Genomic DNA, 20559 nt, shown 5'->3' with positions numbered 1-20559 from the left:
CTGAAATAAACTGACACGGAGGCTATCACTACTGCTTCGTGATTTAAAATTTAAAATTTTTTATTCCATTTCAGGCTTATTTCAACTCGTGCTTTTCTCCTGTCAGCGCACACTGCCCAAAAAGGTTCCCGTTAATTCGCACTCTAATAAGAGAGTATTTATTGATTGGAATCTAACCAAGTGCAGCCATATGGCTACTTAGGAATGTTATACAGCTTCCACAGGAACTTCATAGTAAAAGAAAAATTCATCCTGGTCTAGGGTTCGAACCCATGACCACTACTTCACCGAAGCAGTCGCTCTACCAAGTGACCTAACAGGGACGACTAGGTCAACTGTTTAACGAAGCCAACTGGTTTGAGGCCGCGGATGACATAGGAAAATGGTGTTCTTTAAACTACATTTGCTGCGGCTTTTGTTGATGCAAGAAAATAATTTGGGAAATCTTTTAGATAGTTCAGTAGGAATTCTGAAATTAGTTTTTCTTACAAAAGGCGTAATAAAAATAGTCTAAAAAATCTCATGCCCCTTCGGACATCGCAAAAGTGTGGCGGACTGCGTGAAGCGTCATGTCACTCCTTTCGTCAGATGCCTGACGGGCGTTGTGCATGAAGTCCCCCTAACCTGTGGGAGGGTATACATCAGTCAGACGGGCCGATGTTTAAATAATCGATTAAGAGTACACCAGCTTTCGATAAAGTCAAAAACAGGGTCAAATTTATTCCTTCACTTCGGCGCATGCCAAAATGATACAAGCAATAATTCGAGCCTGCTTTTGCTAAAAAAAAAGGTTTTAGAAGCCATGAACAGCTGACACGTGAACTTGCCGAGGCGTTTTACACAAGAAAGAGGGGATAATTGTGTAAGTGAGCCATCAAACAACTTGCATTAAAAAGTAGGTGGGTTTTTGGACGGCTTGTAGTTTTTGATATCACAGTTTGAATTTATAAAAGATGCGCCATCTTTCGAAAAAAAAAACAATCACGAGTCTGCGCTTGTTCCGAACCCTACCCTCCCCCCTTGTTTGTCTATGCGCGGCATGCTTTGTCAACGATTATTGACCGACTCGCCCAAACAGGCATTGCCTTATCCTATAATCGACAGCGTTAGGATTTATGGCAGCAGGTTCTTTTCCCTTTGCACGTGTGCGTGAGTGTAGACGCGTACGCGCAAGGTCGTCATCAAGTATACAAAACGCTGGTAACGAATATATTTAAAGCAGGATATCTTGAAACTGCTTTTATATATGACCCAGCCACATTTGGTGGATGCAAATTACATCATTTCTCCAAAGTATATTCGAAGTCTCACTACGAATAAGCGAGTGTCAGCGGCCATGCTCCAGGATTGCGTTTTATCAGCATTTGAAATAGCTTTCAGTGAGTAATAAGTGAAATGCTTCCAGATTTTCAGTGCGTGCCTGCAAAAAATCTGTAGTGAGAATATTAAACGCCAGCTTAAACCTTGCTTCCAATGTCCATACTCTGAACATATATTTGCACGGTCTGTGGATGTGCAAGCCACAATTGATTTGGGCAGCGTTCATTCCAAGCGCTTCACTACCTCGGCATAACATCGGCATCACTGCAGCTCCCCACCACTAATCAAATTCATTTCGCATTCAAATTCTTCGTCGCAATTTTATCTAACAATATTTAGAGCCCTTCCTTGCTGTGGGCTTCGGAAGACCTACCGGGAAACACCCCCAACCCGACGGGTCGTACAAGGAGGCCTTTCACCCCGCCTCCTGTGGTTCCCTGCCGTGTCGTTCCTCGGATTCAGCGCACAGTTCGCAGGCCGCAATCTGGAGCGCCAATAGACGAAAATCAAATTAACCCGAGGCGCGAGCGGCAGTAAAGCCTGGCCTCGCTGAACATATCCCACTATACTCCCGTTGTTTACGGTCTCGGGACTCGTCCCGGATCACTGTTGTTTCGTCCGCCCCGCAAGCTTGACCTGCCCCCAACCCGTGTACGGGCAATTGCACTAACAAAGGGACGGAAAGCAATGACCTCCAGTTTATCCAACTGGCTCTACGAGCGCCGGTGCGGACAGCGACGACACCGCGGCGTGCCAGCTAAGAGCCAATGTGTAGCCAATGTATGGCCAAACAAAGGCGTGCCGACAGTGTCACGGAAAGCAATTTCGTTCCTCGCGGGTTCGAGTTCAAAACCTATATTCTTCCTTCGTCTCCTTTATGCTTCCTTCCGCCCACTTTTAGTTCCGCGCGCGCTTTGTGTCCCTTGTAGCTGCTGGCGACGCCTGGCGCTGAAATGGAAAGGCCGTGTCAGGCCCCTCGCCGGGAGTTCTTCTGAGCCTTCACTTTCCTACGCGGGCCGCTAAGTGCTTTATACGAGCGGACGCTGGCGGCCTACAGTCTCGCTGGATCGCAGTCGAAAAAAGGCTGCTGTGGCGAGTTTGTGGGTGGGAAGCTGCCCATAGGACGTCGCGAGCGTTTACACCAACGTAAAGCGGGCAACGGCCAGCAGCCTGGACCAGTGCATTGTCCCCATGCGAGGCGATCGGCCGATTGGCTCGATTTTCTTTCTTTTGCGTATGGGGTGCTGCTCATGCGTGTCCCTAAGTCGACGACATTAGTCACGACAACTAGGGCGAAAACAAAGCTAAGGGTTTACAAAGAGTCCACTGCGCGCCGACGAATATTTTTGAACAAGCTAAAAGAAGGCGCGCCGAAAATGCAGCCGAATTCGACAGTTCATTCAAAAACGATGTAAGGAAGAACACTAGGAGCTCTGTCTTTTCTTTTTCAACGTACTTAGCAGGAATGCAAAAACACTGATATAAATGAAGAAAGTGGCTAGTAGCAGCAGAACGCCACCACAGTGAGTCTCCCTAATGTGTCTCCATTGAACGCAGCAGCAGTGCACGAATGAACTGCCACGATAGAGGAGGCCGAGGAGAAACTTTTTTCAATTAAAATATAAAACCCGCGATAGAATTTACTTGCCAGATTTTTTTTGCAATTCTTTGTATCTTAGAGCTCCTCTTCGTTCTTGTTTTTTTTTACATTATTGGAATTTTCATAGACATGGCTCCAGCTTGAAAACGCCGATGCTCTTAGTGGGCTCAGGTTTTCTCAGAAGTCCTTCTGCTCTCTTCTCCTTTCTTTTCTGAACTTTCAAGGAAAACAACCACCCCGCCATTCTCAGGCCCATTTATCATTTATTCTGTGCTCATCTCTTTATGGGAGCTTTGCTGCCGCAGATGTTATTGTTAATTCTTAGGCAACAGGGCATTGTAATTATTATTTTATTTGAGTGGTTATCCTGGAAGGTAGAATAAAACGTTTTACGCATCACAGCAGCTTCTCCGTCTATGCGTTGGAAACTCGAGAAATCTAATTTGGCATTTTCTTTTGTTATTTCCACATTACTCAGTGTTTACCGTAACCGTAAGCATTTACCTGCAAAATTCGGCTTCACAGAGGAATGAAATGAGTGAACTTTTCCAGCGAAACGACGTTTCGAATTTCGTTGCCTGCGACTCTCGGCTCATGTTCACTCCGTTGACTTTTCGCGTGATCGTCTGAATTGCGGGGAAGCATCTTGTGTAGTTTGATAATGTGAAGTATATATGATAAAGTCAGCGCTACCGCAAGCTTCGAAGTGACGAGTTCTGCAGCTTTTCAAAACTGGTTTTTTTTCAGGGTTCAGTGTTCATATTGCCGCGTACAATTTGAGCAATGAATAATATAACATCATTATATATAACAATGTTGTCTCCTACTAATGTAATGTATATTATTCAGAACACGTCGCATAATCACTATGAGCACATACGACGCAAAAAGGCCTTCTTCGTCTGATGCGCGCATCTTGAAACTAGGTATACCATGTTTGCTCACTGAAGGGTCAATAACGGTACAAAATGTCGCTCCTCCTGATTTTCAGGTGGAGCACAGTGGAACAGTGACATGTTCAGGAACTCCTGTTTCCTCGCTATTTTTTTTTTATTCGTTACTCAACGCACTTACTCTCAAAGATGGGTGAAAGGCAATTACTTCTTCGATTGTGGACCCGATTCCATAATACAAGTGCGGGTTTTTCTAGCGATACACCATTTTTGGGGTGGTTAATGCACCCCATTGCCTTTTTTCTCTATCTCACGGTCTGCCAGTTTTCTACACACATGCGCTGTCTTTCGTAACACCAGCTACCTAGCAACAGCTCTGATAAATAAATGTTCCTCGCATGTGTATGTCTTCCTTCTCTGTGCTGCGATTGAACTCTTCGCTGTTGCCGCATTGGGGAATAAAAACCCTCGCGCTCAGCTTCCATTGTCTCAGAATGACGCGCAGGGAAGGCCGTGTTTTGGAGGCAAATTCATACAAAAAAATAAACGGCCGGACAGGTTCTATAAACTTCCGCGGGACGACGAAAAGAACTCAATCCAGCTGGGACGGATTGATGGCAAAAGTAGGCATTTTCCTTTCTTTTCTGCTCACGACTGTGCCTGTTTGTGTGCGTGTGTTTGACAAAACAACCGAGTGCCAGTCATACGATTTGCGAAGTAGGAATTTCTCTTTTCTTTAATGACGCAACAGACAACGTAGGGAAATTGCTGCTCAAGGAAGCTGCATTGAAAATTATCGTATTGTCTCTGCAGAAAAGGTTCTCGCACAATCTGTCTCTCACAAATAGCTCCATCCATCATCTTGTTGTACTTCGCCGGCCAGCGGAAATAGTCCCCGGTTTCGTTCAATGTACCCAGTGACTGCGCGCATTCGACTACTAGAGAGGAAAAGTAGCGCCAAGTGAGAGTGAAAGTAAGCGAAGTAGCGAGTCTAGTTTTGGTGGAGTATATATATACAGTTCAGTCTGTTTTATATTGGTCGCTTGTCTTGTTGAGACCATAGCAAGAAAATAAATAATGCACTAAAATACCCTACTTATTGATATAAAACCCTACACAAGAACAAAACAACTCCAAGAAAGGATTTCAATTAAACATAGGACTTGTACAAAACGAAATTCTTGCAAATCTTGATTTACAGGTACTCATCGCACGAAAACGTTTGCAAAGGGATGAAAACAATAAACAGCATTTGATTGTTTAAGTTATATTACATCTAGCAAGAATAGAATTAAGAAAGGCGTTACAAATAATCAGACACAAGGTAAAACGAAAAAATCTTTGCAAACACGTCGAATAAATGAGAGAAGCTCCATTCTCTTGTGTTTGTGACCCTGTAGTCTATTGTGGCATTGATTTATTTTTACCGGTAGTAATCTTTTGCATTTGTTTAAATTCTCTCCTAACGGTGTCGAACGTATGCCATTCTAATTTAAGTTGGCAAGTAAGTTTCATGCTGTCAGTGTGATGTACTCACACTGAGAAAAATTATATATTCCTTGCCCTCCTACTAGGGTCCTTTGTAATTTGGTAAATAAATAAAAAAACAACCAGCTTAAAAATTAGGAAAAGAAAAATTAAACATGAGAGAATGCACAGATGAACCTACGTTGTACGCTAGAAAGACGAAATTATGTGTAATGACACAAGGGCTGCTCAGAATGGGCCGCTATGACCTTCAGATATAAACAAAGATAGCAAGTGTTCGCAAATATCAACATGAAAGTGAGAAGAATTCAGCAGCTTTTGCATTCTGTGCAGGTGGAAGCGGGTTTGTCGAAGAGCAGAAACTTGAAGCAGTGCGCTCTCCATTGAGCTAACCAATCTTTATTGCGTATATTATTTCTAATAATAAATCAGTGTAAAACACTCCATTGAAACAGAATTATGGTAACCAATCGAACAATTCATAGTAATGCGCTTGTCATGGAAGTTTTTCAGAGATATCCTTTTATGAACATAAAATAGGGGTACTCAAAAACTTTTGAATGAAAAGAAACTGAGTTCAGCTTATGTCGTAACCCAAAGTGGGTTTGAGCGGGCTTCTGCACCAAAATCTTCGTTTCCAAGACTTCTTCATCCTGTCATCTATTTAGCCATTTACACCTTTCAGCTGTTCACTGCGCTAACGCGTTAGCATGAGATTGTTCGCACATCTTCATTCCTGCGACAGACCCGAGAGAAGGAAAGCGATAAGAAAAACAAATACCTCGGTTGTAATATGTGGTTATATTTCTAGACGTGTATTATTAAACTCCAAAGTAACACTTTCATACTTGCGTAAGTGGTTATAGCGCTTTAAGTGTACTTAAATTTTCTTATATATTAAGTTGTAAGTTCCCCCAGTCTTGCGCATGCAAAGTAGGTTATTGCTGGCGTTGGACTCCTCACTATATGGGGGAGAGAGCAACAAATCATCTCTGTTAACTGCATGTAACTTATAACTGCATGAGGTTATAGCCCCTTAGATGTACTTAAATTTTCTTATATATTAAGCTGTAAGTCCCCCCCCAGTCTTGCGCTTGCAAAATGTTATTGCTGGCGTTGCACTCCTCACTTTATGGGGGAGAGAGCAACAAAGCATCTCTGTTAACTGCATGTAACTTAGGCACTGCAAAAATGTCGGCGGACTTCTACAAGCTCCGTTTTATTTGTTGTTCTACAAGTCTACGTCTGACCCGAATGACCATCAGTATTGTTATTAACGAAATAAATAACAGGTACTACATTACATTCTTTGATAGTGACAGTTATTCGCCCTCATTTATTCAGATACCTCGGATGCCCCTGCAAATGAACTTTAATTGAGGGGAGGCCGTTTCACTCCTCTTTGTCGAAGCGATAACAAGCCGAGTTACGCTCCATTCAACCCGGCAGCGAATTCTTCGTCTTATCCGCTTTCTCGAGGGAAGCAGGGCTTCGCGCTCTATTCAGTGGGGCCGTTCCAGAAGGCATGCGCCTTAAAAAGATCTTCTTCGTGACTGCAGGCCAAGCCCTTAAGTGAAGCTTGTTACCAACGCCAACGCCCGCCGGCACGCATTCGAAAACAGCTTTACTTTACACTGACTACGCCCTCTTGGTTCCTTGAATCTCGGTGGTCGAGCACTCTGATTTCTACACGGCCGAGGGAGAGGGCACAGAAAAAAATAAAACGTTCCCCTAAACACTTGACCAAAACGTTACGACGTAGCCGATTGCTGCATGCAACTTTCAGGGCGCCTGGGGAAATTTGGAATTCCTTAAGTGTAACGGAAAGAAAGCTGCTTCTTTTTTGGTCTAGTACACAAGGACATTGAAGGTGTAGAGCAGTTCTCGCTACCCACGCAAATTCAAAGCACTTTTACTTCAGCGAATCATTCTGTAGGCAGCGTGTACCGCTTCAGAAGTTCGTCACGACGATGGGCCAGCGCAAAGCGGCATTCATTCTTCGGCCTAACAGTGCAACACCTACAACACTGAATATTAAGCTAGCTGCAATGGCTGGTGGCAAAGCGGAAGCCTAGACATGCCACCGGGTTTGTTATAGAAGAAGTGGCTTTTTTCTTCGCTTTGATTTGGGCGCTCATTTACGACAGCGTCCAGAATAGTGCCGATGTTAGACATCGCTCCAGGAGCTAAAGAAAAAACACGGAGCGATCGAACCACCAAAGTACTCAATTTGCAGGAAGCTCCTATAAAAGTTCTCTACGCGAAAACGAATAAACTAAGAGGAAATTCTTACTGGTTTGAATACAATCACGCTTTTTCCCGTATACCTGCGCTTATGCGCCATGTCCCTATTGCCTTCTGTGATTCCCCATTGACGCTATCCGAAAAAAGAATTCTACAACATCGAAAGGACCTACCGTCGCAGAAGAAGGCCGTGCAAGCGCTTTTGCGCTTCTTCCAATCTACCGGCCTGTGTGAAAGACTTTAACCGGAACGCCTTGTGTGTGTGTGTGTCTCCATGTGTGCACGTTCCTTTTTTTGTGTGTTTTCTTCTCTGTCATCTTTCTAACCCCTATCCCCCATCCCCAGTGTAGGGTAGCAAACCGGAGACTCACATCTGGTTAACCTCCCTGCGTTTCCTTTTCATTCTCTCTCTCTCTCTCCCCATTGACGCACGTGAACACTTGGAAGCGCCGACTTTGTTCGTACAAACATGTTGCGACTGCCTACTAAACTAGGAAAGAGCGCAGGGTCGAGCAATAAAAGGATTTTCGACAAAGGTCTTCGTCAAGAGTATCCGCCTGGCCAGTGTTCGGGCAGAATTTAATACAATAGCATTAGAAGCCGCATAGTAAAAAAACAGCCGAGTTGTGTGTCATAAAAATTGCTGATTGCTCTAGGAGATATGATGTCACGATGACGCCACTGGACCACAAATGACGTCACCAGACGAGAAATAAATTCAAGAGACGTGACATGGCTGAGTTTTCAGGTGCGCTGGCAGCTGTCAGTTGGCAGCTGCCCTGGTCACATGACATGGCGGAGCATGGTGGCGGCTCGGTGTCAGTTGGAAGGTGCGCCTCGTTGTGTTCAGGCGTGTTTAGAGAGCTACCACATGTTCCGAAGATCATCAAAAAACATAAAAGAAAATCAATGCCGCTGTCTGTGGCATTAGTTATTGGAAAATATGTGTCGCTTCTCCCTTAAGCGCTATAGGCCACTAAGCTTAGCGGCACTGCTGTGCGCTGTCCCGAATTTCGAGTAATCGCAATCCATTTCAAGTTAATTCAGAATCATTATGTATAGGTTTGCCGAATATCGCGGCAACGATCTTCTATGACAATGACTACCCTTTCACCTTCTATTGAGGCAGCTCGTTCCGTTGTGCGGGCACAAGCTTACTAAGTGCAAGTTTCTTTTAACAGCCTGCGCGGTTGGGTTACCACTGATGCGATTGTTGCATTAACATGCGAGACTGCGAGGGCTTGGACAATTTGTCTGCCGTTCTATGCTCGGCATTCTGTCTTGTCGCCGCATTGCTGAGCACGGGCCTAATCACGTAGCTCATTTGCATACCTGTCGTGCCACGTTGCGAGTTGTGCCAACACTTTTCTCTATGGGTTTCGAAGCACTGTTCACTTTGCTTTTTTTTTCTTCTGCTATGCAAAGATGCCATCACAGGACCCCATGCGTGAGAGGCAATGTTAGGAACGATACGCAAAAGCAAAGTTGCTTTTTTTTCGTTTTTTCGGCGCTCTTCGCCTTTACCATATTGGGCATAAGAGAGGAATTGCGCATCCATTTTTTTTCAGTGCTTGACTTCCAGTTTAAAGGTAATTATGATTAGATTTTCTTTTAGTCCACGTGGTATAGTTCACTTAGTAAAGGGCTGCCCTTTTCCCTGGCATGAAAAAGCGATCTCTCCGAAAAGCTCGTAAATCCCCTCTAAAGATGCACATTCAATATTGCAGCCAGCATCACTGTATTAGCTTCGAGGGAGAGTGTCAGGCAAGCATCGGAAAAAAAAACTGATAAGCATGATTGTGTTTGGTGGTGGCATTTCTAAACTCGTTACATGTTGAGCTTCCATGCCTGTTTTGTACTCGTTCTTATCGCCCTCGTAGCGCGGTCTTAAAGCTGCCTTATATCTCCCGATATCTCAACCCTAACTTTGCAGCGGTGACGCGTGGCATGACTCAACCGTGTCATCGCTCGCGTTAACGCGAGTGATGCCCTTTGCAAAGACAAGCAGAGCATACGCGCGCACTTTAGTCCGCAATTTCTCTTTCAGCCCACGTGCCCTAATTCGTGAGCTCGACAGCAAGTTCGACAAAAGCACGCTCAGTGGCTGCCAGAAGGACACGAGAAGCGCTGTGACGTGATCACCATACAGTCGTGGCCTCTCCGGCATGCCCATTACTGCGGCGCCCAACTTTTGCATCGGGGGCGCTCTCCGGGAGGCGGGTAATTCCTTTGTCCCTGCCTCGAGGCGAACGAACAACTTGGAACGCTCGTTGTCATAATCGCCTTAGCTACAGGCAGCGGTGTCCCTCTGATGGCTTCGCAAAAACTGCGTGTCATCCTTTACATTTTCTTTGTTCTTCCTTGGTGTCTTTCTTTACGCGCGTAGTAGTGAACGACTCGCGCGCGAGCCGCTGTGAAAAGGAAAGGAAGGGCAGTTGAAAACGAGGTAAAAATATAAGGAATCTGGGGAGAAGGATTTGAGTGCTTCAATTAGCCGAGGAGGCCACGCAAGGTCAACCAACCGTGGAGACCGACCGTTGCAAAGGAGAGCCCGCGACAAACCGGCCGCGCGCAATGAATTATTCAGAGACCCGCACCAGATGAAAGAAGTGAAAAAGAAGAAAAGGAATATCAAGTGGGACGCGGCCGCCTCCGCGAACTTTGGAAAGGTGAGGCGTGAGTAAATGTCTTCTGGACTGTTATCGTCGGGGGATAAGGATCAATTTAAGGTTTTCACGAAGAAAGAGAGCGTTTCTGACTCCGTTTCACCATTTCATTTTCGAGGCGCGACCTTTTTTAGCATTTCGCTCTCGAAAACAGGCAAGCAGCGAATACAGTCTCTGTCATACTGACTGCGGTAAACAGCACAGAAAACAATGAACTAATAAACATGACGTACAAAGAACGAGCGTTTACTTCGTCAGTGTTCACCTACTGATGCGCACCAGTCATGTTCATGTTCACCAAGGTAATTCTTATTTTTACGAGTACCATTCACTGCGCTTTCTCTAGAGAGAACGTTATATTCTTTGATTCATGATCCTTCGCTGCCACATGTTCACTTCTTTCTAGCAGAAATATTCGTCCACAACCTGAAAGCCATCTCTACCTTTCTACACTCAAGCGTCTCTAGAGTTTGTACTAAATGTTAATTGAGCAACTGATTAATTGATTTATCGGCTGATCGATAATTGACTGATTCATTTATTCATTCGTCCTTTGTTTTTATTTCATTAATTTCATTAGGTTTTCGCCCTTTACCTTTCTGCGACATTATTTGACTTGAACAAATCATATGATGCAGAAAACCTAGCGACAGCTTAAGAGCCGTATTATCGTTAATTCAATAATTGCATAAAATCAGTGGCACAGAAAATATGCGTTAGTGCACTTAACGCTATAATAAGAACACTATGTAAGCTACTGAGATTTAAAAAAGATAGAAGAGGCGAGAAGAAGCAAGAAAATTGTGAACAGGAATCTAAGTGTACGTAATTGGGCCACCACCTGTGCATTTTAAAGGATGATGTTAACGTTAGATTGAAAGATCGTGAAAACGTGTTCAATGTTATGGTCATGCAATAAACCTTGAGCCTATACCTAGTTATTGATCATCAGGAATACGTTTGTTTCAGGGTCATATCTTTTACTTCGTTGAACCATGTGATAAACGCCAGTTGCTTATAATTGAAGCCATTATTCTTTAGGGTTTAATTTTCCAGAATTCTGGAAGTAAAATTCTGAGGCTATTTTTTAAGGCTAAGTTCGGGAACAGATCACATTATTCCAAAAAGCTCCAAAGATTTGAGTTTTATAACTACTACAGTTTTTCTTCGACGAGAGTGTACATCTTTACGTCTTCATCCCAGTTTTCTTCGGACTAATCGACCACAAAACAAATTCCCTGATTATTTATTATCGTAACTAATGTTTTAAATTTTCACTCTGCGGTCAAATCAATTTATACGTTTTTGACCATCATATTCTTTATTACTCAGTTCCGTTCTTACTGCGACGTTTTCTGGTGTCAACAACCTTCTTGAACGTTTCCAGTTGTGATTTTTTTAGCACATTTTACATTTGCTTGCTATAAACTGCGTGTCGTTTAGTGACATCTGTGTGCCATCTCCTATGTTTTATATTATTCTCTTTAAGTAATAGGCTTTGGCCCTTTGAGAGTATAATAATGAATAATGGTGATTTACTATAGCCGCTTATTTTTGTGCATGACACAATTTCCTATGGGTTGTTGATCACTGAAAAACAGCGAACAAATGGCAATTACTTTGAAAAGCTGTTTACCGGGTGATATATTTTTCTTATATACGGTGGTGCCGAAAAGCCTCGAGACAGGTTTCGTAACGTGCCAGCAAAGGGCAGCACATGGCTGCACGCAAACCGGACCGAGCTTAATAAGTTAGTATGTCAAAAGACAACGTATTGCACGGAGTTGTGCAACTGTTGCATTCCGAACCACATCTGCTATTTCGTCATGAACAGTGTGTTAGAAGAAAGAGCGAACGCGAAATTCTGCGTGAAACTTGTCAAATCTGCCACATCAAAGTTTGCCATGATTCGGCAAGGTATTGGGAGTGGCTCGCGTGGCTCAAGACTGGCAGAACATCGCTGGAACACGACGACAGGCCAGGAAAACCTTCAGAGCACTCTTGCCACTAAATTGTTAAAACCATTCGGCAACTTGAGCATGAGGACCGTCGAACAACAGTCCCCAACATTGCTGCCATTGTCGACATATCCTACAGAACAGCTAAGGCCATCCTCCCAAAAGCTGCGGCCAGCGTTTCAGTGAAGATAATTACTGACGAGGAAATTTGGATTTTCGGGTACGAATCAGAGACGAAGAAACGGACTTCACAGAGGAAGAGCGTACAATCTCCGCTACCGAATAGGTGAGAGAAGGCAGCAGCTCGATCAAGGGCATGCAATTTTTTTTACGACATTCGCGTCAAGAATTGGTCCCCCGGGGCCATGCCGTCAGTACTGAGCTCTGCTGCCATGTTTTAAGGTGTCTGAAGGAGGACAGTTGGTGAAAGCGGCCAGATCTGTGGCGCACGAAAAGCTGCTCCTGCAGGCTTCGCCCTCTTCCCAAAGATGAGCATCCAGCTCAAAGGTCATTGATCCAGCATGGCTGGAAAGATACAGCACGAATCGCAGAAAATACTCGACACACTTCCGAAAGTAGACAGCGAGAGCACATTCCAAAAGTGGGCCGAAAAGCTATAGGAGCCCTGTATTGCTCTGCAACGAGACTGTTTTGAAGGTGGTTGTGTGTAAACGTACATGAATAAAGCACTTCTCTGAAAGTTGAGCTAGACTGGAAATGTTTTGGTACCACCGGATTAAATGTATCCCGTCGGGACATTATCACTCTCGTATGCAGCACTTTCGTATCCGAACAAGACATATTTCCCTTTCTGCACTACAAAAACATCCATTCAATATCACAGCGGCCACCTAAAACGCTCAGTAACCTTGGAGTTTAGAGGACGCCGATTAGCGTGGCTTGCGCTGAATACGACGATACCGATAAGGCGCCTCCTCAGTGCATTCTCGTGCCCTCCGGCTCCTGAAACGTACTTATCGAACTTACCCAAAGATTAGGTCGAGTCATTATTAAGAAGCGTTTAATAGGTTTAAGTTCACAAGCCTACTGAAAACTTCTGGAATAAACGCAACATATCCGTTATGTTTCTTTTTGCGCTGTCTTCAACTTTCTCCATGGAAAAACACCTTCCTTATGAGACACTGTTCTGAGTAAAAAATCAGGCTTAACTTGATATTTTAGAAACCTGCTCGATATGCTAAATCGAGTAAAATCAACCTTTTGCCGAAAACTAATGGACGTGCTTATAATGCCTAGGGAGATACTAAATACACGCTAAGTATTTCGTTTAGTCATTCATTTTTACGCACGTTGGCCAAAGAGCGTGCTTTGTTACCCAAGAAGCAGAGTTACAAAAAATAATACCACAGCGCTTTAAAACGTCAATGATTGCGGCGAGTTGAGATAGTTGATGCAGGTTCACGTTTGCCGAAAAGACTGACGCAAACAATCAGAGAAAGTGCCGTGTTTTTGGCCTCATTGTTATGCTCCTCACATTATGCGCTGGGTTTCTTCCCAAACATGAACTTTAACGTGTGTGGAGTGTTTTGTATGTCTAGTAAATGGTAAGTTGAGTAGGCTATATAAACTAGCAGGGACTGTTGCAACTTTGAGCTGCAACGAAAAATAAATATAATGAGGAATAAAAAGTTCGGACTGGTGCGCGAAAAAATGGCAGTGGCTGTCACCTTGAACTATATATATTGTCACGCAGCAGCTGGTGCTGGTAGCTCGCGCCTGGACGGCAGAGAAACGCCAACATTGAAAAGCTCTGAGAAGATGCGACAGCACAGTGAGACAGCCAGAGCGGACGTTAGTTTCTTCGTCAGAAGCGAACAGCGTGGCGCACGGGCTGCGTGCCGAGCAGCCACCGAGCGGCTATTGTTGTAAACGCGGCATTGCCCTGCAGAAAATAGGAATAAAGAAAAAACAAGACTAAGTAATGCGCGGCACTTAGCCACTAAATGTCTCATGAAAAATAGGGCTTCATCCGCACGACATGAACAATCTCTGGTCTCTGCTGACGGCGAGTAGTTCGGGAAACTCCATCCGGAAGAACTTCATAGGTTACGCCGCATAGCTGATGGAGAACTCTGTAGAGACCGAAATACTGCTTTAGCAGTCTTTCGGAAAGCCCTCGGCGTCGAATGGGGGCCCATACCCACACTTTGTCGTCCGGGGCGAACGTCATCAGTCTGCGGCGGCGGTTGTAACGTCGGGCGTCACGGCCTTGTTGGCTCAGGATGGGCACTCTCGCAAGTTGTCGAGCTTCTTCTGCGCGAAGCGTAAATTCCTCGGCGCCAACGTCGGGGTCGCGGCCATCATGGGGCAGCATTGCTTCCAACACTGTCGACACTTCGCGGCCGTACAACAGACAGAAGGGTGTCCTCCGCGTGGTTTCCTGTTGCACCGTGTTATACGCGAAAGTAATATATGGCAGGATATCATCCCAAGCTCGATGCTCAACGTAAACGTACATAGACAGCATGTCGACGACAGTTTTGTTAAGGCACCCGGTCAGGCCATTTGTCTGGCGAAGTAGGTGGTTGTTTTCCTATGAGTAGTGCCACTCAGCCGCATGAGGGATTCCAAGAGTTTGGCAGTGAAAGTGGTGCCTCTATCCGTGATAATAAGTGCCGGGCCCCGTGCCTCAGGGCGATGTGTTCCTGGAAAAATTTCGCAGCCTTTTTTGCTGTGCCGCGCTGGAAGGCCTTGATTTGAGCGTAGCGTGTAAGGTAATCAGTGGTGACGATGATCCACCGGTTTCCTGAAGATGAAGTTGCAAAAGGGCCGAGATAGTCCAAGCCAACTTGCTCAAACGGGACTTTGGGCACTTGTACGGGATGTAAAAGTCCAGCTGGCTAGATAGGGAGTCTTTTTCGCCCTTGACAATCGCATCACGTGCGCACATAGTGTCGCACTGTCCCCGCAAGCTTAGGCCAGAAATGGATCTGTTGGATCCGAGCCAGAGTGCGGGCGTAGTCGAGGTGACAAGCGTGCGGCTCGTCATGACACGCCTGCAAGATTTCTCCAACCGGGAGCGAATACCTCCTCGCCGTTCCAGCGAATATTGTCTGGCTTTGTACATCACGTTCTTGTGCATACAAAAGGAGGACTGCGTTCCTGTGAATAGCTGGGGAACCTCCGTGGCACGTGCTTCCAGGAAATCGATGAGAGGTTGCAGCTCCGGATCCTCGCGTTGCTGACTGAAAATAGTTCTGCGCCTACGGCTGCGATGAGAGGAAAGTCCGGTTCGTCGTCGTCGTGTGCAACCTCGACTGCAGATCTGGACAAGCAGTCGTCATCGTTACGCTGGCGCCGTGATTTGTACACGATGGTCATGTCGAACTTCTGAAGACGTAAGCTCCAATGCCCAAGGCCGCCAGAGGGATCCTGTAAGTTCGTCAACCAGCACAGATAGTGGTGGTCGCTAGCGACTTGAAAATGCCGGCCATACAGGTAAGGTCCAAATTTCATTACTGCCCATACCAGGCCGAGATATACTTTCTCGGTCACAGAATAATTAGATTCAGCATGAGACAGAGTTCGGCTGGCGTATGCTATCACGCGCTAGGCGCCATCCTGCCTCTGGACGGGTACAGCACCGAGGCCCACGCTGCTGGCATTTGTGTGGACCTGAGTCTCGGCAAGAGAATCTAAATGCCGCGTCTGCAACAATAGCCGCTTGGCGGCTGCCCGACACGCAGCTCGTGCGCCACGCTGTTCGCTTCTGAAGAAGAAACTGAGGTTCCGCTCTGGCCGTCTCAGTGTTCTGTCGGATCTTCTCAGAGCTTCTCGGTGTTGGCGTTTCTCTGCCGCCCAGACGCGAGCTACCAGCACCAACTGCTGCGTGACGAAATGATGACGGCATGATAGTAGGCGTACTTTAGAGTGATTAATAAAAAAAGTGTGTGTTAATAACAATAGCAGCAAACTTTTTTCACGAGAGACTGCAGATGCCTGGATGAGATGAGCAAAAATAGTTTTACTGCCTAGAACATCCAATATTTGGTGTCATATGTCATGTCTTCGACAATAATTTGACGCCAGCAAGTAATAATTTAAGGGCGTTAGTTACGTGCACGACTTCTACCATCAAATTGGTTGAGACGAACTGTATTCCACACTTGCGAGTGTTTCGGTATGTCGCTTGTAGGAATTTACAATGAAAGCGTAAAGTTCAAGGACAGAGCAATATTGAACTTGGATATTTTATACGCCATGGTGAGAAAAAGTACGGTGGACAGGAGACACGAGATATAGAAAATGCAGGTTGTGCACCTGCGTACATCTCTATCTGCGTGCGGCTTTCACATCATGTTCTCAAATATGTACCAAGAATTTTGACTGCTATTGTGTGGCGGTTCTAGTAGCTTTGAACTGCTTTCCTCGATGATTGTCGGCGACGAACACCACTTACTATCTCTTTTACATGATAAGAGAAAGAAGGAAACGTTTCCGCCATTAAGGACATGATGTTAATTCGTCACGTATTAGACGGTTAGCTAAACGCTTCAGTATATCAAATCATAAAAAACTTTCGGTGTAATTTATAGTACATCCAGACTACCCCAATTCCTAAAGTCGAGCATGCTCTGCCACGTTTTCTTTTCACGCATGCAGAGCAAACTTTGTCAGTAAACAAGCCTTTATGCACTCATTTTTTTGCATTGGTCTTTAGCGTCATCGCTCAGCACGGCAACCAAGTGATAAGCGCCAACTTCAATTGAAACTTCTTTCTACAGTAAAGTTTCATTAGCCTCCTAATGACTAAGGACGTCCAGGAGGTGTGACTGGACCGAATTCTTGAGATGCCTGTGTAGAAGACATTCCTCGATTCTCGGCTCTCGTCCTCAGCTTACGAAAGCAATCCTCCAGTCTCTGCGCCACAGTAGACACTGTGGCCACTGTTGTTTCGCTCTGGCATTCGTGCCGTCAAGCGAAATTGCCTACTAACCTCTTTTCTCCTCTCCTGACCTCTTCAGTCCCCTTTTATTCCTTTATACGCGCTGCCAAATTCTCTTATCCGTCGTTCATGCAGTGTCATCTTTCTTTTGTGTCTTTTGCTCCTGTCTGTGGCTTCTGTGCGCTCCTTTCTTGCCACGAACGCGGCGCATCGCAACATCCATCGTAAATAACTAATTTTTGCAAGCGGAAATGCCTCCATGAAACATATTACTGCACTCATCATAAATAACAATGTTGTGAGATAACGTCCACTGCGTGTGTTGGTCTTTGGAGGAAATCTGTGTAGCGGACTTTTCTGATGAGCAAATGTAAAATAAACCTCCAGGGATGATGCACTTGACCTGGTTCCCGAATCTTGAGACAATGGTCGGTGCTTTTCGCAGTCGCCCCCACCCAAGCGTTCTACGATGCTGCTCAACAAGCTGATGCAGCCCCTGCTACGGGCCTTCAACGCCGACACCGAGCTGAGCCATCCCCCACAGATGGAGCTGCGGCGCCGCGGAGAGGGAAAGATGTTCTGGCGCTGCTACTTCAACGCCGTTTCCTGCTTCCGCCGCCGGAAATGAGTGTCCAGTACTCGTGGCATCGCCGCTGGTGAGTCGCTGCGTTCTTACTTGCTATTTCAGTAGATCGCCACGTGCTTCATCTCTCGCGCGCAATGAGACCTTAATTTTTGCTTTGGATTCATTTTTTGCCTTCCACTATGTGTATACCCAACCAAAGCATCAATAGGTAAACCTCTATTTTCTTTGCCCGTTTTATTATTTTATACATGCTTACCGCTTCCATGGAGTAAGGAAAGTCCTTTGCAACTTTAAGTGCCCGGAAGCAGCTCCCTGTCCTAACTGTGCACAGATCAGAGAAGATGTAGTACGCAGTCTTTACATCCGTTGGCTCCAATTGACGTTCTTTTAATTTCAAACGGGCCGTAGCGGAGCAAGCGGTTTCTTTGACGAAGCCCTAAATATGACCATATTAAAGTTTCTCTTCATTTCGTCTTGCATACTGTTGCCACTGTAGCTGAGGGTTTCCATTTTTGAACGCCCACGACCGACCTATCAGAAGACCCTCAAAACGTTCGAGAAATTGTTGACCCATTTTATGAACGAAAGAAAGGAAAGCAACGCGTATCGCTCTTTTATGCGCCTCTCCTCAACACTGAGAGGCAGGTTTGCTGAAGGAGCACCGAGAGTGCGTCTTTTTCCAGTTCCTTTTTCGTGCATGCACTTGCAAGGCATCTACATTAACAAATATTATAGAGAGAGGCGGGCTAGTTGGTGACTGTTAGTAGAATGCATCTTGAAACCGCGGAAAAAAGGCAAGAGACGGGGAAGACCAACAGGACAGAGCGCGGAACTTCAACTGGTTTATTACAACAGTGCGTCACATTTATACAATCATCGTATTCACATTGTAACATGACAAACCATCGTCACGTAACACTGGTGCGCAGGCGTGTACGGGATATCATGCTATCCAGATATAAATACTCTTTATCGGACAGGCTTACCGAGGTTTTGCTGACAGACGAGCCGGATTCCTTCTTAATACAGTAGGCCTCATGCACTTCTCAGCTTAGTTTAGACGCGAACTTATTCAGGTTTGTGGTATCGCTGAACAGAGGCGTGTAACCACGGCAGTGGAGACAATGGCCGACCACATGCCCTCCCCACGCCATTGCGCCTACTCCTGCATGGTGCTCCTGAATTCTGACGTTTATCGTTTATCATATACCCTGTCTAGTGGCAGAAGCTGCATCGGACAAACTGAACCTTGCATAAATGTCAGACTTCAGGAGCACCACGCAGGAGTAGGCGCATTGGCGGGGAGAGGGCACGTGGCCGACCACTGTCGCCACTGCCATGGTTACACGCCTCTGTTCCGCGATACCACAATCCTGAATAAGGTCGCGTCTAAACTAAGTAGAGAAGTGTATGAGGACTACAGTATTAAGAAGGAATCCGGCTCGTGTGTCAGCAAAACCTTGGTAAACCTGTTCGATAAAGAGTATCTATATCTGGATAGCATCATGTCCCTTACACGCCTGCGCACCAGTGTTACGTGATGATCGTTTGTCACGTTACAATGTGATTATGATGATCGAATAAATGTGACGCACTGCTGTAATAAACCAGTTGAAGTTCTGAGCTCCGTCCTCTTGGTCTTCCTCGTCCATTGTCTTTTTTGCGCAGCTTTCAGATGCATTCTACATTTTCCATGGGCACTGTGGGTACTACTGCTACTATGGGTACTATGAGTGCGAGGGTTGAGAACATGCAGGAAAGGTTTTGCCCCATCTCATACGATGGATACTTAGGAAGGCGCTACTATTTTGACTACCAATGTCTGTCTTTGTTGAAACTGGGCCCCCTTTGCGGAGTCGTGAACTATGATACTGTGCATTTGTGCGGAAGTACCTGCATATATCGCTTGACTGTCCCCATCTCACCGCCGCACTTGAGCTAACAGTGCCCAGGCTGAGTACAAGAGCCCATCGGCCCTTTTATGCTGAATATCCCAAAGATATCTCTCTTTAACGCGCATTAAGCGTAGGTTTAATACTCATATTTTGTCAAATAATTTATATGAAGACATTTTTATTCAAACAGCTTCAAAATGCACTCTCTTGTTTCATCGCGTATGAAACAATAGATTAGGTACCATCGAATGCGACTCATGCAAGCCTGGCATCCAGTTCCGCTTCCGTTTCTTTTTTATTAACTGCATAATACAGCATTGTCTGTACCCCACGCAGGTCTGACATACTAACATTTTATAACTTCACCACTGCCTAAGCAGGAATGTTGTTTCTGGGCACCTAAAGTACCCAAATAAAAATACGAAATAAATGAAACACCATTAGGCAGACGCATCCATCAGCAGGAGATAAGAGAAGATGTCCGTGCTTTCCATCATTTTTATTTCGGGTTTTTGCAAACTAGACCTACCTTGTATAGACTTGTACTGTGCTTTTATTGAAGCAAAGCTAGCATTTCTTATACCTGAAACTATTTATATTCGCTTCTGTAAAAGAGTGCAGCTTTGCTCGAAAATTGTCTCCTTCGTGTGGAAGACTAAAACTGCTTGCGAAAATCTTAGAAGCCGCTAAGGAGAGTAAGCATGTTGATACAATTTTTTAATCACTGCTTTTTCTTGAGGAGCGTGTGAGCGGCCACCAGTACATTCATAATTTGGCACTATATATCCACAATACTTGATGTTTTATTCTCACAGATGTGAGGGGTCAATCAGGTAAGCGTGTTGTTTAATGCCATCCTGCGTAATCTCTTAGAAGTAGCCTTAAACTTTCGCCTGTTTGCAATAATATAGCACTTTCATTTATTACTGAGAGTTGGTTCTCTGAAAAGCATCAAATTATGATCCAGGTATACAAGGGATGTGATCTTGCCACAAGCATTAAC

The 20559-nt window shown here is 45.2% G+C and overlaps 1 protein-coding gene across 1 annotated transcript in view; it reads left to right on the top strand.

Annotated features, from left to right (window-relative positions):
- Positions 1 to 20559, top strand: part of LOC144121639 (uncharacterized) — a 120591-nt gene that overhangs the window by 95759 nt on the left and 4273 nt on the right. Inside the window, exon 2 of the mRNA XM_077654947.1 lies at positions 17521 to 17731. Within this exon, the coding sequence (XP_077511073.1) occupies positions 17521 to 17703 (183 nt within the window). The 3' untranslated portion in view covers positions 17704 to 17731. The remainder of the gene's footprint in view (positions 1 to 17520; positions 17732 to 20559) is intronic.

This window comes from Amblyomma americanum, chromosome 2 (assembly GCF_052857255.1).
Source record: "Amblyomma americanum isolate KBUSLIRL-KWMA chromosome 2, ASM5285725v1, whole genome shotgun sequence".
Taxonomy (NCBI): Eukaryota; Metazoa; Arthropoda; class Arachnida; order Ixodida; family Ixodidae; genus Amblyomma; species Amblyomma americanum.
The sequence above is the reverse complement of the archived record's forward strand: the minus strand, read 5'-3'. Positions and strand labels throughout refer to the sequence as shown.